Genomic DNA, 17,964 nt, shown 5'->3' with positions numbered 1-17,964 from the left:
CTCCGCCCCCCTGCTGCTACTCGACCAAGCTGTCAGTTATCATGCATACCATACCACTAAAATGCACTCCCTGAATAAATATTATTAAAAAGCGATGTCAGAGAGAAGCAGCCAGAAGAGTGTACAGTGTGGGTTTGATGGAAGTATATCTAGGATGTCAAACTGATTCAGCAGTGAACACATCACATCACCTGGAGTTCGAGAGAGAAGACGATGGAGTTATTGCACGAGAGGCTACAGAGCACAGCAAGAAAGCTGTCGGACTCTAGTCGCAGCTGGCAGATGCTACGCTGTGATGTTTGTTATCTCACCCCTCTGTGGACAAGTATGCGTGCATGTGTGCACATGTTCAGTACGTTGGCATGCACATGCGGTTGTATCGTGTGGAATAAAACGTGGGTTTGCGCACATGCATTTCAACATGATTTTGCATGTGTATACATATATGGAAAACCTATAGACAGACACTTGACGATAAACGATGTTTTTAATGTTCACTGCATTCATAACGTCACATTTAAGATGATGTGTATCTGAAGTTAAAGTCATGTAACCTGAGACCATAAGTGATGATTTAGAAGGCCAAGGCTGTGACTCGCAAAATAATCACATGTTTGATTTAATTTGTAGAATTCCGTTCTTAAATAACCAAATTCCTAAATAGATTTATTTATTCATTGTCCATAGCTTCAAAACTGTCGGATCCTACATTTCCCATAATGCAACCATTAGTGTCTTTTCATTAGTCCCACATCTTTTAACGTCATTGCACCGATATCATCAGGGTTATTTCTCTCAGACAGGCTGAGTAGTACTCTCCATAATGAGTAGACTTCATGTCACATTGGTTGAATTCTGATTTGAAATAAGCTTTTGATGGTTTACCCCCCCCCCAACTTCCTTATCTCCTCCTGCAGTGTGTTGTGGGTAGACCTTCCTCCCACAGGCCAGCTGGATTACGCATGTTGGTCTAATCCCATTCATTCTCTCAGTGCTCTCTGTCAGACAGACATGTGCTGGACCATCATGTTCCCCAGTCCCACACATCAATCACACACACACACACACACACACACACACACACACACACACACACACACACACACACACACACACACACACACATACAGGCTCAGGTGCCTTTGTTTGATAAGGACTATGTGGAAGTATTGGCCTCATCATTCCAGTTCCACCACATCATGAGGAATCATCCCATGATCCTCAGTCTGTCCTTATCGTCACAACCTGCTCCAAAGCCTTAAACCCTTGTGTCACCACACGCCCCCAGTAACAGCTCTGTGTGAGGGATCATCTCTGATGCACACACTCGTGCAGATAAATCGGAAACCATTAAAAAAAAAAAGAAAAGTCGTTTGGCCACGTTAAAATACCCAAACAATAGAAAAATGGCTTCATTCTTTTGTCAACTAGGAAACATATTCATATTCAATGTATCACTAATCTTTTAGGATTTAGGTGGGGTCTATTAGCAGAACTATGTTTTCATTACTGTATAATGTGCGAGGGCGTGATAAGGCCAATTTAGAAATTAGAGAAATAAAAACTTGGATATTCTCTAAGATTAAAGTGGCAAATTTACGAGAGAAAAAAAACGATACATTTGAGAGATTATAGTCGTAACATTATGAGAAAAAAAACTGTGGAGTGCAAAACCGTGGTGATGCCAGCCTCCATCTGAAGTGTGTTGCTTCTAAGATACCTTCCAGAGAGGTTATTATGGGATGGATGGCCTGCGGGTGAGGCGACGGACCTGAATGATGCATATACATGTTCTCTTTCATGTTCTTTCTGTGATATTTTCAGAACTTAAATGAAAAGCGGATATGGATGGATGGATGGAGAGTCCATTACAGTATAAAAGGCTCTAATAGGTACTCTGTGGCTCACTTTACCGCAGCGTTTAACAGCGGCATCTGTGGTATGATGAGGTTGGTACAACCTTGCAAAGAGAAGCGGTACTCTAGAGAGGGCCTTTTGCTTTTTTTAATGTTACCTGAAGGGCCACCTTACATCTCTGACACGCTTGGGCGAGCGGAGGAGTTTTTCAGCTGGCTGCAGTCTCCGACCTCACCGCTAGATCCTCCACACAGGACCTTTATAGAGGAAATAATGTTAGAATCACTCCCTCTAGGTTAGATGCTCAATGCCCTCTGTTGAACTGCAGGCTTCTCAATTAGAGCCTGTTTTTCTATCTATCTCTGCGTTGCAAAAGCTGCGGAACACCTGAGAGAGAGATGGTTTGTTTAGCTTGCATCTCTCCCAACTATCACGTTTCCTTTTGGCATAAGGTGGAGTGACAAAAAACTATTTTTAATCGGTTACTTTATCATTATTACATTGCTTTCTTTCCCTCTAAATATTGGACTTGTGCATACTTGACCTAAATCATAACTCTCTTTTATTTTCACATTTTCGTGCTTGTGGTAACAACAGTTTTCTTGCTGTGTTAAAAACGAGGAGCATAGGCGCGTGTGATAACTAATGGATTGTCTGTCGACAGCAGCTGTTTGCTGTTGAGATGTGAGCCAGACGGTGTTGTGCTGTACAGCAACATGACCGTAACTGCTCTGCAAACAGATAGCAGACGAAACAAATTATAGGCCTAAAAAAATTTTAATGCTGCAACACCAGGAGATCCGCGGACCGACATGATGCAAGGTATGCACTCACATTTGTACAAATATGCATCTGACAGGACACTCATGCCTCATGTGCATATACATATATGTATAGAACCAGAGACAAAGAGGTGAACAGTTCAATTATTCAATGATCATTTGTTGTCATTATGCAACACAGCGTTGCTCAACAAAGTGCAGTTGTAGCTGATTTGCTTCACAAGAAGAACATAACGAAACAGATGTGTATGAATCCTGTATGAATTGCATCAGCAGGAAGGTAAACAGCTGCAACAAAATCATTGTTTGGGCTCTACGAGCATGCTGTACAGTGAAATAGCCTTCGGTCCTATAGCTGGGTTAGCTAACCTCCCATCTTTGCCTTTTGTCCAATATGGGGGGTCCAAAGATGCTGTGGGCGGCGATCGTCTCAAGGCCCCCTGCGCTTTATCGATGCTGATGAGTGTCATATGGCAATCTATCTAATAATTGTCGAGACATTTTACAAAACCACCGATGTCAACACGGTGGCGCTAGAGGAAAAGTCACGGGATTACCAAAGTAAATAGGGTACATCATCTGGCAACCATGAATGCCCGTGCAGAATGTTGGGACAGTCCAATCCAGTAGATGTTGAAATATATCACAGGATGAGTTAAAACCATGACCTGCTGGTAGAGCTACAGAAGGAAATCAGGGGAATTACCAAAATCTGTAGGCTTCATCCTCTGGAGACCATGCATGTCGATACATCATTTCATGGCAATCCATTCAATCATAGTGGTGGACTGACCATCAAACTGTATGACATACCAACAATTTCATGCCTAAAGCCCTGACACTAGCATTGCTAAAAATAAACTGTGAATTCATAAGAATTCTGCCAACAAAGCATCCAGTTGCAAGTTTTTTTTGTCATTGCATATCTGCCAACATACATCAGTATCGCTGATGACCCCATATTTGGGACGGTTTTACCTTGCTTCTGTATTGATCAAGTTCTAATCCAGTGATCCAGGTTTCTTCGTAGAGCAATAGAGCATTGAGCCCCATCACAGACATTTTGGATTCCAGATCAGACCTAACTGACACACTTTTGCTTCACTGCACAAAAGTTGCCTGCGAGCGTCTTTCCTAGCTGTTTGTATTTTGCGTTTCAACTCAACCACAAATGGCATTAAAATGACGCATTTTGTCATAGATTGCCCCGCGCGGGCCTTTGCACGTGCCGCCGATTAAAATGTCAAGGACGGTCCAGCAGTTTGAACGGTTCGTAACAGCTGATCAAAGATTTTATAACATGACACGACACCCTTCTGGCATGGGAATGTCAAAACACATGTTTGGGAAGAGGCACAAACAAAAAAAAAAAAAAAAAGAAGAACTGGGCCAACCAAAACACGCATGCAGTCACAGATCGTTACACCCATGCATGTGCGCACACACACATTTTCTCATTTCCTCCTTCTATTTTTGTTTTAGTGGAGCCCTTTCAGCACTTACAGGAACTTTACAGGAGTTTTTCTTTTGCTCAGCAGTGTGTTGAGATCGTGATAGTGCAAGAAATTGCCACGCTGTTCTGTTGGAGAAGCAGCAACTGACAGATTGTGTGTCTGATCTCGGCTCATTTCTAACAGCAGGGTAACCTGCAGCCAAAGACCAGAGACACCCTCTAAGTGATAACCCCCCCCCCCCCCCCCACCTTTGTAATGGCTTTATAATGAACATTCACCTCGCAGATGAATTTTACCCATTTGTGATTTTTCTTTTCTTTTTTCTTTTCTTTGTGTTTTTGTTGGCTCAGCCCTCACTTTCAATCACAGTTGCATTTTCAGCCCATTGCGAGATCGTTTCATGCTCTGTGTTCAGCCTCTGCGTTTCTGTGAAAGGCATCAGCTCAGTTTGGCTCAAGAATTCCTCTACATGGGGGAAGGGGGGGGGGGGTGTTGTTCTACATCACTTGTTCACACTGTTTGCTGTTTTGCCAGCTGCCACCGTGTCCCTAAAGAGCTGTTTTGTTCACATACGTGTGAGTGCGGGCGTCGTCCGTGATTTGCAGAGCTTTTCCCGCTGCCACCGCGCTCGCCGTGACGCCCCTCTAGTCGGCTCATGCGCCGTACGGTATTGCCCCGCGGGATGAAATCAAGGGGGTGGACTGAAATGTGAGAGGGGTTTATTTACCTCACCTCTGTGATTGAACCCTGTGGGCTCCTCTCGGCTTCCTCTCGGCCACACGTTTATCACATCGCAGCAACACCCGAGCCTTTCAGTAACATTTCATTGAACTCTCACCTTCTCCTCTCGCCAATCTTCAAGAAATTGCTTTTGAAACCTGTTGTTAGGGGGCTCTCACAAAAACCCTTCAACTCTTCATGTTGGATCAACACATTCAACCTTGTATGCGATGCCAGTTATGAACCGATTTGTGCAATGATTATTTTGTCAGTTAAATACATGTTAACCTCGTAACCTTGTAAAAAAAAATGTTTGTTTTGTGAGAAACAGTCTAAGATCAAAAGATGCACCACTTAGTATTAAACAGCACATATTTGACCTTTTCTAACCCATAAATAAACGACTTATCAAAATTGCCGTAGCGAGAACTTTGTTTTGTTCCCGCTCAGCAGAGCCCACCTCGGTGGAGGGAGCACCGTCCGACTCCCTCTGCTGAGTCACCAGATGCCTGTGAGTTCCCCTCGCCCACCCCATCACCCCTAAAACCTCCCGCCCTCTTGCTCAGCCTCAGGCCCGAACAGCGCGGACGATACTCTCCACACAACGCCTCCTCATTCATTATGAATGGACTGGCTTTGCAACATATAAACTGTGAGCACAACAATCGTAACGGATCTGATCACCGCCACTGCCGAAACGAGGCGGCATCCATTCGAGCCGTCGTTGTTTGATCTGTGCTAATGTACGAGGATTATTAATGCTGCTCGGCTCAGACGGCTTAAATGTAGATTTCCTCAGCGGTAACGCAGAGCGATTCACACTGCGTTCCTGCCATTTAGCTTGGTTTATGGTGACATGAATTGCCGAGCACGAAGAGAGTAAATCCATGGCATAGCCTGCTGTTCAGTTTACGGTGCAGTCACACCGTAATAAGATGTTTTAGGTTGTTTTGACTCTGAACTCCAGCACAATGGATGTGAAATCAAATAATCAATTTGAGCTTTAAGCGCTGGATTTCAGCTTTAGTTTGAGGGTGTTTAAAAGCCACGCGAGATGAGATTCAGGGATTTGGAGTAATATTTTGGACTGGTTACCAAAATCATCTCATTAAATATATGGAGTCACATCCTTTGCAGTAAATGACTGAGGTCAAATTGGTATCTGCTTTGGTGATGCACTGCCTGGCCTGCAGGTTTCACATATGGTTGTTTTTTTGCAATTTTTTTCTCATCTTCATCCTCTTATCTAGACCTTTAGACACCTGGATAAGTTCTCTTAAGCCCCATCTCTCCCACAAACTGTCTCTTTACCAATATTGCATGCTCCACATACTGGTGCTCCATTGATCTAAGTGTGTGTGTGTCTTTGTGCGTATATGCCTGTGTGTAAGAAGAGCGTACGCTCGTGCACAGCACATGTGAACGCGTTCCGACTGGGTGCGTGCCGTGATGCACGCATATACCAACACCCTTGGCAGTCACGCATTAGTGAGCAAACCCATGTATGTTGATTTAGCGTGAAATGGGACAGGTCATGGACACGGCTGCAGCGCATTGGCAGGTGTTGACTAGGCTGACGCGATCTATGGAGTACGATTTGCACATATTAGCCACGGTTGCCCTTTTTTCCTCCAAGGAGCACAGGTTCAGATCAAATCAATGTCCGAGGTCCTAAAGCTAAATAAGCCCTGAGATGGATTTGCACACATTCACATCGATAATTCATATTGATGGTTGTAGGAAATGCATGCCTAACTTTTTTTTCCCTTCACACCTCTAGTACCATGTGTCATGATGTTAAGCTAACCCACAATTCCAATCAGTAGTGACTCTGTGCATCTCGTGTGTGGGCTGAGTGCTCTCTGTAGGCGCACAGCCATCTTTTGCCTGGCACTGATGGTAGCTGGTGTCTTTGGGTCAGCAGTGGCACGCTCTCCGGCCCTCAGGCCAACCCGGAGGCTTTTCTTGTCTGGACATACGCGGTTGAAAATCCCCTGTAATCAAGCAGCTGGAAGGTCTGCTTTGAGGGGGGATTTAGTGCAATGTGGCAGGTGCCAATCTGACTGCAATCAGGATTTGCGCGGGCCCTGCTCCTCCTGATGGCATTCAGCAACTTCAACATGAGCTTATGCTGGGAGACTAACGGCGGTCGTTCATGTGGTTTCCCTGCTCACAGTGGGTCAGAGGCGAGGTGTGTGCACTCCAACACATCCCATGACATGAGGGTTTGCGCTGTGTTTCCACTTCTATCATAATGTTTTCTAGTTATGTTATTGATTAATATTAGAATTGTGTTTATTATTTCTTCAAATATCAACAATATTCATATATAAAGCACCACTCTTAGGTTTATGACTATTGATAAGTGTGTCTTTAATGTCAGTGAGGCTTTTATCCAGTAATGTTTTATTCACATCATTCATGGCTGGTTTGACTCTTTTTCCCTGTTCACCATATTTATTAAGATTTTTTTATTTATTTCCGTTGCAGTTTTGCACGTTTTAACGTTTGTCCTAAAGTTATTTATTTATGTATCTATTTATTTTGTTTTGCTTTTTTTGCAACACTTCACACAGAGTCCCGTTTCAAACCAGCGCAAACTAATTTGTTTTGAATACAGGTTGAATAATTTGAATAAATTCCCTCAGGGTGTCAATTAAGTTATGTGCATAAACCTCTATAGATGGAGCATTTTTGCTTTATTGTACGTGCAATATTTTAGACAAGGGTGCGTTTCAAATGTGTGCGTAATACAGAAAAAGAAAGGGGGGGAAAAATGCTAAACTCAAAGAACAAAAAAAGAAAAAAAAGACGGAGAATAAGAGGAGGCTTGTAAAAGACAGAAACTCCCGGAGGCAGTAGGACAGTGGGACACACACACACACACACACACGCGGGGGCGGGCTCAGCCGTCCCTCCTCTGTCCGTCTATTATTGATGTTGGGCACGCAGGGTTCCCACTCAGCCATCTGTTCTCGCTTCTCCCACTCGGTGTCCCTTTTGCTTCGTGCCTACCACGCTGGCATAAGCAGAGCAATGCTGTCCTATCAACGTGTGAATACTTCATAAATATCTCACACTATCAGGGAGCCAGTTGTTGGAGGAAGAGCCCAGAGAGAGAGTGAGAGAGGGAGAGAGAGATAAGGGAACGAGAGCATAACAGTAATGTGGTGAATCTTTCATTAATTCGGCCTCTTTGTTGGATGACTTCCATCACATGCATTGATCTGCGGTGCGAGGTGTAATCGTGCCGTGAATGCATCACATGTAAACAGGATTGACGGTGTGTGATGAACTGTCAACAGTCCTCTTTTGCATGTTTTCAGATATAATGGAATCCCTGCCCCGCCCTCCTACTGTTAACAGCATATGGCTGCAGGTTTCATTTGATTCCACTCGCATTTGATGACCGTGCATATTCAGTCGAGCCCCGTTGCCAGGGGTAACGTGGGCCTGTAGGGCTTCGGATTGGCTGCAGGGTGTGTGTGTGTGTGTGTGTGTGTGTGTGTGTGTGTGTGTGTGCACCTGAGGCCTCGCTTGGCCCCCAGCTGGGGCCACATGTGGCGAGTTTGGAGACGTGTAAGGGTGGCGTGTGTTTGCAAACACAGTTATTCCATAGATGCTATCTTCCTCCCTGCTCACACACACACACACACTTGCACATGTGCGTAGAAACTTGTACATGCAGTAGATGGATCGTAAATGTTGCATGTCAGTCTCATGCAAAAACTGCAAGCATCAGTGGATCTGTCTGACTTTACATGTGTCTCCAGTTCTGTCCTCCTGACTGACAGAAAGGGTCAGATGTGGGTAAGGGGATGCCCGGGGGCTGCAGAGCGCTGATTAAGATACGATATTGGTTTGGGGCTTTATAAATCTAAGCTATCACTCCATCATGTGACTTGTCTTTTTCCATATTCCTAGAGGGGTGGAAGAAGCTTTATTCTCTGGCCAGCCCCCTGATTTAAGACCCCCCGGGGAGTACCAGATGAGAGGGAAATTAATAATGTGTGGAGACTCAAAGGCTTTGGCCGAACCAAAGGATGAGAAGAGGGTGAAGAGAGAGAGAGGAAAGCACAATCAGGCAGATAGGCCACCTTTGAGACAGAGGAGTGGCATTTTGAAACCGATAAAAGATGCAGGCTCCACAAAAAAAAGGTCAGCACTTAAAGGGATACTCCGCTGAAGATCTTCTTGTGATCTACGTATCACTCGCCCCCTCTAGGCCCTGAAGGGCGGCACTTCTATTTCGCTCTTTGGTGGAGTACTCCTTCATGTGGTTTAATGAAATCAAATTATACCCTCTGTTCCTGTGTTTTGTCTGTAGCGAAATAGCTCTACACACAATAGCATAAATATATAAATATGAAATGCTGTTATCAACTTGTCACAATGCGAGAGCAGATCTTTTACTTCCTCGGCTGCCTTGAAAACAGATTGCAAATTAGCATTTCCTCTTCCAAGCCAGAGGGCATCACGAACAGCACTCCCAGCATTGAGACATAGCTTTTCATGGCGTGCGACTCTTAACATGAACTAAAAAACAAGAACAAATTCCTTAATGTTCAGGAAACTTGGAGGTTCAATACTAATAGACTTCACTGAGTGATGTGTGCACGTCACGCCAGCATGCTCAGTGTTGGCACGTTGATGGCTTGTCTCCCCGGGCCGTGCACGCTGTGACCTCTCTGGCTCGAGGCCAACAGCTCGGCTTTTCCTTTGAACCCGGACGAACCTGGCTGAAGCCAGCTGATCTCACTACTCGCATTAAATATTGATTGCGATTAAATTCTGAATTTATCCACCTACTGTATCCATCCGTCCAGCCAGCTGTTCACGTTTTATGATTTGATTTATGCCGTCTGTTACCCTTCCACAAAGACAATGTAGGCTAATAAGACCAAATAAGATGGAGCTAATGATACTGGGGCAGTGTGCCATAAGTGAATCCTCCCTGCAGCGTGGCCACGTGGGCTGCATGCCACCCAGCTGCACAATGGCTTTACCCGCAGTGATTTATTAAACACCCTAACCATTGGCTAAACAGACATTGAGCTAAATTAGCAATCTCCTCTCCTCCGCTCACCTCTCCCTCTTTGTCTGTCTCTCTTTCCTTTTTGTTCTCTATCTCAAAAAGTCTGTTAAGATACATGTCAAGGAGGAGTGAAATGGTAGACCGGCCCCTAAAGCGTGAACATGACTGTCCATTACATGGGTCTTTAGCGACATAGAGGGATAACCTCTCATCATCCTGATGAGCAATAGCCCCGTCGAGGTTTCCCCCAGTTGAGTGGTCAGATGTAAATGAATGTGATGTATGCATAGTACTCCATAGCAGCGCCCCACGTAATCCCTCCACTCTCACACAACTCATTATGTTAAACATGAGATCGGCATGAATAGAGAGAGTTTAAAGGTTTTGGTCAAAAGCGCTTCAACGCAAGTCCCAAAGTGGTGGTGTGCTCTTCCCACCGGCCATCAGCTCTTCTTCAATGTGGAGTGCCGTAAGAGCGGAGATGTGTGCATTGTGTGTTTAGACAAGAGGGAGTTTGACGAGAGGCTGCAGATGATGACACACCTGCCGAGGACGAGAGGGTTGAGATAACAATTTGCTCCGCCCTGTCGCGGGGACATCTGGCATTGCCACGGCGTCGCAAGCCCAAATACACCGCAGGAAGTGGGTAATGAGGCGTAGGAGACGGGGGATTGTGTGTGAGTGAGTGTGAGTGCGATGGTGGTTTCCTCATCTTCCTGAACTAGCCTCTGTAGACCCTGCAAAGCACACCGTCTATAGTCCACAGCCATAAGCCCACTTGCGTGTGACTCACGAGCAGCGTTAAATCCGTAAATGAAAGCACATTTGACCTTCTTCTACTAAAAAACAAAAAAAGGAGAACGGGAAAGTATGGAGGTTAACAAACTATAGAAAACAAGTACAATAGGGGAAATTAGTGGCCATGTGTTGGTGTGTAATATAACCAAATTAGTACCCGTCCATCTGTGACTGCTCCGCATGTCTTTGAATGTCACCATTAGCATGGTGGCCTGCAATATGTTGTCACGCAGGCCTTTGTGGTACGTTATACGCCTGGGAGGGGTTGAGGAAGAAATGTACTGTTCAATAAAGGCCCCTTGAAGAACGGTGAGTGTTCAACTGAAATGAGCATTTTCTTCTTTTAACTGGTAGCACATATAAAGCAGCTTGATAATGGCTCTCCCTCTGGAATATATTACTTGTTATCGTTTTGTTGCTTTTAGTTTCTTTTACAGTGTTTATTTTTTATTGCCCGAAAATAATTATTTCGTTTTTTTTCCGTTGTTTAACTGAGGAAAATGTTGTTGCATTCTCGAGGCCTCTGCGAGTCTGGAGGACCAAAGTCATCTGGTGAGAGAGCTAGATAGATCTGGGTGATCTGCATAGGAATAATAAGCAACCTTATGGTTCTGCAGAATGTTACCAAGAGGAAGCAAGTAAAGGTTGAATAGGAGGGGCCCCCAAGAACCTCTACTGACTACTGCTGATTTATGATGGTTTATTTTTTAGTTACTGTTAGAATTGATTGCTGCCTTTGTTTGCTTAACTTTGTATTACTTTGTTGCTGACTGTTTTTTTAAATATTTTTTTTTACTATTTTGTTTGTTTTGTCTGAAAGTGTAGTAATCCCGGAGTGTGCCTTAGAAATTATATAAGAGTATCAATAAAACAGGCAGAAGCAACCTGAAATACATTGTTTGGAATAAAAGGATGACCAATACAGAATTACATTTTGACATGTCTGTTTATCTCTCTGTTTATTTCAGGTAATCTCCTCTCTGTCACGGATCTCCCACCACAGCATCGCACAAATCAAAGGCATCAGGTATGTGTCTCATTTGTAACTCTCTCATTCATCATTTGAACAGCCGAAGCACTCGAGGGGATCGGTGGCAAAGAAACCGTTTGGATGAACGCATTTCACACACGCTTGTAGGCCTGTATTAAGATGGAGGTGGCCGTTAACATCTGCTGCTCATTTATAAGTCAATTTACATTTTTAGGCAATTAGCTGCATCTTTTAGCCACTGTTGTCTTTCAGGGAACAAAATAACTGCACAACACATTTCCATCCGTCGCGCAAAATCTATTACAGTGCTCTCTGAGTCTGAGTACTAAATTGTATGCAGGGGCCAGTCATTTCTCAGGCATAATGGTGATGCTGAGAGAATCCCTCGCACTGCTTTATCAAGCCCGGAATGGGCTCCTGATTTCTCTTCATGTGCTCAATCCGCTCGGAGCGCGGTGGCTCACCGGCGCCACATAAAAAGCCATTTCATCCGTCTGAGTAATGAGTAGATGTAGCGCGCCCATTAGGAGCCACGGCAGGAAGTGAAGGGAAGAGTGAGGGTGAGTGACAGAGGGAGACAGAGCACAGGTCCCTCGCCATTAATAAAGACAACACAACCTGCTGACTGACGGCTGATTCGCGGCCCGTCCACGCCGACCGCTTTGCTGTGAGGTGTCAAAGTCGAGGCTCATTTGACATCAGCATGAATCCCTCTTTCTGATCCTGAGACACTTTAATCCCAGTAATCTGAATGTTAATTAACAAGTACATTTCATATTAAAGTTCGGATTCTCAGATGGGTATGAATGTAAGGATATCACAAAAGAGATGTTGTGTTTTCACAAGCCTGGATTCCACAGTGGGCGGCAAGGCGTACACACTGTCCTTCAACTGAGGCTCGAGCGCCTGACTACTGAAGTGTCCTTGAGCAAAACACAGAATTCCTTTCAGCGCCTAGAGTTACTCTGACCTCTCTTGCCCTGCTTTGGGGGTGAACGTGAGAACACAACGGCATTATGGGGGATTGGTACACAGTACGACTTTATTAAGTGAGGTCACGTTTGGCTCCTGGTCTGAAAATATGGAAACATTTATTTAAGGCAATGCAATGGTACACTGAACTACAAGTGTCAGCACAGGGATTGCAAAGCCAAAATGATCTTAACATAGATTATTATCTTGATAATTAGTCATAGATAATACTTTAATGACTGAAAAACTTAATTTTCTTGCATTTTAAAAATCATTTTAAATGTAAGATGAGGGTGTAAGAGGTGCACCCCCTTCTGTGTGATTTTAATTTGTACAACCAGTACAGTAATAACTTCAAATAAATACTAAAAAAACATGAATGCAAGTCCATTATTCACTCGCCTTCTAGCCGTGGTTCTTCCCTGTAACTTGCTCAGAAAGTGTCCCTTAGGTTGCTGCATGTTTCACTCCCTTCACTAAGGTGCAATTGCCTTGATTGAGCTTGTATGCTGCGAGCGGCTTCCTGTGGTTGGAGACATCTGTTAGGAGTCGACGGTGCAAATATATGGATCAGAAAATAAAAAGAGCTGCGGAGTTAGGCGTTGATTTTCAGTGGCGTTGACAGTAATGCATATTCAGTGTTAATGTCTAACACATTGCTTAACTCTCTGAACCCCAAGCTGTTCCTGGGAGTTGTTTTGCTCTTGTCACATTTTACTCTCTGTGGCCATGATCTTCACTGCTACATAGAAGTCCTCTGTAGAAACAGCACAATCATGGCTAGAAGTAAACAGAGAATTCAAAAAGGCATTTCGGGCAGTATAACACAGCCGCCATGCCTTTGATATTCATCAAAGTTTTGAGATTCATAGACATGATGTACGAAGGCGTGCAGAAAGAGGAGGATCTGAATATAAAGGTGTTTTTATAGCTTCTTGCTGTCATAAACGGTGTCGTTTTGGCGATTGTCTGAAGAAAACATGCTTGTCAATCCCGCCGGTGGGTTTTGGGGTTCACAGGGTGGTGCTTTGATCAATAGTGTGTCTCTGAATGCTTTCGCTACAGGATTCACACGTGTGTACCGTCATGTGCCGTATGATCTAACATGAACAGGGTGCTGATATCAAGCGGAGCACTTCCACAACATGGATGCTCACTGACCCCAGTTGGCCTTTCTAAAGGGTCCCATCACCCGCGTCTTTGGTAATTCTGCTCAGGGCAAGGTCAGCGGCATTCAAAGGTCTCAAGGACCTGACGGATCTCTTCTGTCACGCTTCAAAGCCCCCTGTCAACCACGTACAGGCCTGAGAACTCCTATAACTCATTCAAACACATGCCATACCGTCCATGCAAGTAGTGTACCATATAGAGAGGCCCTCCGAGTCCACGGGTACGATGATGTCATTTCAAAACACGTTGCAATGTGCTTATGCGTTTCATTTCAACCCCCACCTCTCACAGGATGCTTTCTCCGTCTCAGTTCACCTTCAGGAGGATAATACAGAGAGATTTGCACTTAAGTTGAGAGGCTTGTGAAAAAAAACAGATAAAAAGGTGATTAAGATGGAAGCAGCAGAGGCCAGATGAATAAACTTAATGTGTGAAATGTCTTAATTGCTTGGGGTGTCCCTTTTAAGAAGCAAACAGAGAAGAACATAACGCATAAAGGAAACTGTTCTAGAAAGTGATTTAATGGATCTTGTCAAGCTGTGGTTCCCCCCCAGCGTGGAGGTCTCAATGCCCAGACAATAGCCCCACAGTGTCAGATCGGGTATGCACGGACACCACATCAGACCATCCATTGTGTTTTATAATGGCCGGAGAGTTCCTCACTGCGTCGGTATAACATCGCGCCGCAGGCATGTCCATTGACGTCCTGTTGAAGCCCATTGATCTCGTCTTTGATGTGTGTTCACTGTAATCGGGCATCGGTAGTTCGTGTCTCAGTCACTCTGTCAGCGTTCCAGCCCCGGTCGGAAAACGAGTGATTCATGTCGCACGCTCCTCTGCAATCAAATGTACATACGCGCAGCACACTCTTCCTTTAGGACTCTGCATCCGCGCTTGAATTGTATGAGCTTCCCTTCAATTGTTCCTCTTCTTCGTGGTGTTTTTCTGCCCTCTGTTTCACCTCTCGTGCGACTGATGCGATGCTTTGCAGACACCATTCATAAAAGAAACTACTCTAAATCCTGTAATTTGTTGATGGATTTACAGCGTGACAGTTTGTTACTCGGCATTCTCATAAAAAAAGAAGCATTGAACGTCAATCAAAGACAATAACTTGTATTGATTGAAGTAGTAAATGTATTGTTTATTTTCTATTTATTTTTTGCTCTGGCTAAAGAACCTCTAACTTCATTGTGTCTCAGAAACCAAACCTACATCCTTCATATTATCTGTGACCAACTTATTGTAAAAACCATCAATCTGATCAAAAGTACATCCTCCATCCTTTGTGTTGAGGCCTCATGTTCCCATCTCTTGACCGTGTGTTTCTCACAGCTTATCTACTGCATAAGCCTGCGCCGTCCTCTGTCCTGTTATTCCGCCCCCCCCTCTTCCTACCGCTTATCTTTACTGTCCTCAGCTAACCAACACTCTAACCTTCAACTCCCTCGCGCTTCACTGTCCTAGTTCACGCCTGATCGGAGCTGTTAGTGTGTGTGTGTGTGTGTGCGCTGGGCTCAGGGGATCCGGGTCGTGGAGTGCGAGCGACCTCGGCTCAGCAGTACTGTTGCTACAGTGTAGCCATTTTGGCTAACAGTACTGTAGCTGCTGTATAACTGGGGTTCTTGTTTGTTGTATATTTACTCATTTACATTGCTGGAAAGAAAATGCACAAGTCACAAACAATTGACACAAATTGCACTCTGTCATAGAAATTAGGCATATAGAGCAGATTGTAAAGGAAAAGTTGTGACCATACAGAGGCAGCCACCTAGAATTACGCCTCCCAGCCAATTACTTTGTATGATCATAAATGATACAAATAAAAATAGGAAACAAAGAAAAAAATAAGAATAAATAAAATAAAGTAAAAGAATGAAACCATGCATATAGAGCTAGGGCTGGTGATATGTTGAAAGCCCAACGACTGCCGATTGCTGATTTATTCACCAAAACCATATTGGTTATTATTTTCACTGTTCCAACAATCACAGACAGTAATGTGTTCAAACTAAACCCTTAATTGCCTGATTTACATGTGAAAATATGCTCGAAAAAGAGACAAAGATCCAAAGTATTCAGCCAAGTGTCGATAGCCAATATATTTGGCCAATCGCCCCTCTCTATTTAGAGCTGAGGCTGATTACTGAACACACAACCGCATTTGGGACTGCAACTAACTATTTATTTTGTAATCAGTTTAAAATCATGGAAATGTCAGAAAGAAGTGAAAGTAATCATCACGATTTCCTAAAGTCCAAGATGATGTTTTCAATATGCTTCTTTCATCTGATCAAAAGACCTAAAGATGATATTATATAATGTACGGAAAAGCAACAAATCCAGAGCCAGAGAATGTTGGGAATTTTAATTTGAAATATAACCCAAATGATACATTTTCTTTTTAAAATATTGTAGTTTCACAGTAGTTTTTTTGTTTAGGGTGACTGTGGCTAAGTGGATAGCAGGGCCGCCTTTCTATCAGAGGGTCGGCGGTTCAATCCCCGGCTCCGGCTCTGCTAGTCGCATGTCGATGTGTCCTTGAGCAAGACACTTAACCCCAAAATTGCTCCCGTAGTTGAGCCTACGGTGTAGAAATGTGATAGACTCTGAATTGTAAGTCGCTTTGGATAAAAGCGTCTGCTAAATGACTGTAATGTAATGTTTATCAACTAATTGACCAATCGACTAATCCTTTTCAGCTTTACCTGAAGTCCTTCTGTGCCGGATGAAAAGCCATTTGTGACTAAAGCTACCTCTTCCATGAAATAAAGATGAATAAGTAAATAGGAGAAATACAGTTTTCTGCTGAAAGATGATGTTTACATTTGTTTGGACTGCACAGGGACGATATGCAGTAGATGTGCTTGTGTTTTTATATTGTTGTTTTTAAGATGAGGAGGTTGCAGTGCACAGCAGGAGAGGACAGAATCGCTGTTTGCTCTTTTCCTCCCTCCCTCCCTAACTCCCTCCCTCCTCCTCATCCTGTCGGCACAGCTCTGCCCCCTCACGCCACTGTATCACATCACACACATTAGTATGCGGTTGTCACAATGCACAATCCACTCCATGTTTCACTCGTTTGACTGCATCATGGTGTGCTAATGTCATTAGTAAATGTGGGGGGAAAAAAGCACACACATGCAAAGAAAGAGGCTCTTACTCATATGTCATTTTGCACACGTCCTACCCAGGCAATAAGCGGCAAAGTGGACACTGTCTTCAGCTCCAGCGATTTATCGACCCCTGCAGAAACAAAGCCGTGTCCTGGGACATGAAACTGCCTCCAACTTTGACCACTTCAGCTGCATTCACTGCTGACGACCACACCGTTGCTCTGCTGTTGAATCAATGGGACCGGCTCACTGCGGCTTTGTCTGGCACACATTCCCTTTACGCCAGCATTAAAGGAAGGAAACAGAAATTCGACATTAAAATCCACTGAGAAAAGGAAGGACAAGAGATGGTTGTTTGTGTCGGGTCAGAGTGCCCTGATTATAACAAGCAGGAAGTGTTTTTTGTTGTTGTTATAATTAACCTTTATTTAAGCAGAAAAACCTTTATTGAGATGCCCTGACCTTGACACGCTGCAAGATGTATTTCCTTCTTTTTTCCTTTAGTTAATTCATTTTCTTTTTTAAAGAGTAACACAAATGCAAAAACAAACGCACACATTCAATCACTCATGCTCCTCTCATTGCCCCCCTGGCAATGACAGTTAATCTCTTATATTACATTATGATTCATTAATGACTTCCTTTGAGTTTCCTTGAAAAAAAAGTGTGTAATTTGGTTTTAAATTATTGCCTTAAAAATTGATATTTACTTGAAAGAAACATTCAAGTTAAATCTGAGTGAATTTTCAATCTTTTTTTATAATAGACTATTACTATATAATAGATTATTTATTCTCTCTATCGGTTGAATTCTATGCCCGTCTGAAGATAAACTTCACATCTTTACATTCTCTGCTGAAATGTAATGTACTTTCTCTCTCAAGGTTTGCAGTAAGTTTGAATTGGTGCATTAAAAGTGTGCTAATTGTACTAATACTAATAACAGTGTCTCTACTAAATGATACCCAACTAAACCAAAAAAAAAACACGGAAAGTTGAATATATGAGATAATCAGATAAACCAAGAATGAAAGTTTAAGGAAGAAGAAAATTGGAAAAAGAAAGAAAA

At 43.5% G+C, this 17,964-nt stretch overlaps 1 protein-coding gene across 5 annotated transcripts in view; it reads left to right on the top strand.

Annotated features, from left to right (window-relative positions):
• Positions 1-17,964, top strand: part of vav2 (vav 2 guanine nucleotide exchange factor) — a 185,267-nt gene that overhangs the window by 114,064 nt on the left and 53,239 nt on the right. For all 5 annotated transcript variants that reach the window (XR_012947835.1, XM_076079599.1, XM_076079598.1 and 2 more), the window contains exon 3: positions 11,615-11,673. Coding sequence is in view for 4 of the 5 variants with exons in the window: in XM_076079599.1 (XP_075935714.1) it covers positions 11,615-11,673 (59 nt within the window). In the remaining variant the exon portion in view is untranslated. The remainder of the gene's footprint in view (positions 1-11,614; positions 11,674-17,964) is intronic.

Source organism: Anarhichas minor, unplaced genomic scaffold, assembly GCF_050575085.1.
Source record: "Anarhichas minor isolate MPS153535 unplaced genomic scaffold, ASM5057508v1 ptg000073l, whole genome shotgun sequence".
NCBI classification, from domain to species: Eukaryota; Metazoa; Chordata; class Actinopteri; order Perciformes; family Anarhichadidae; genus Anarhichas; species Anarhichas minor.
The sequence above is the reverse complement of the archived record's forward strand: the minus strand, read 5'-3'. Positions and strand labels throughout refer to the sequence as shown.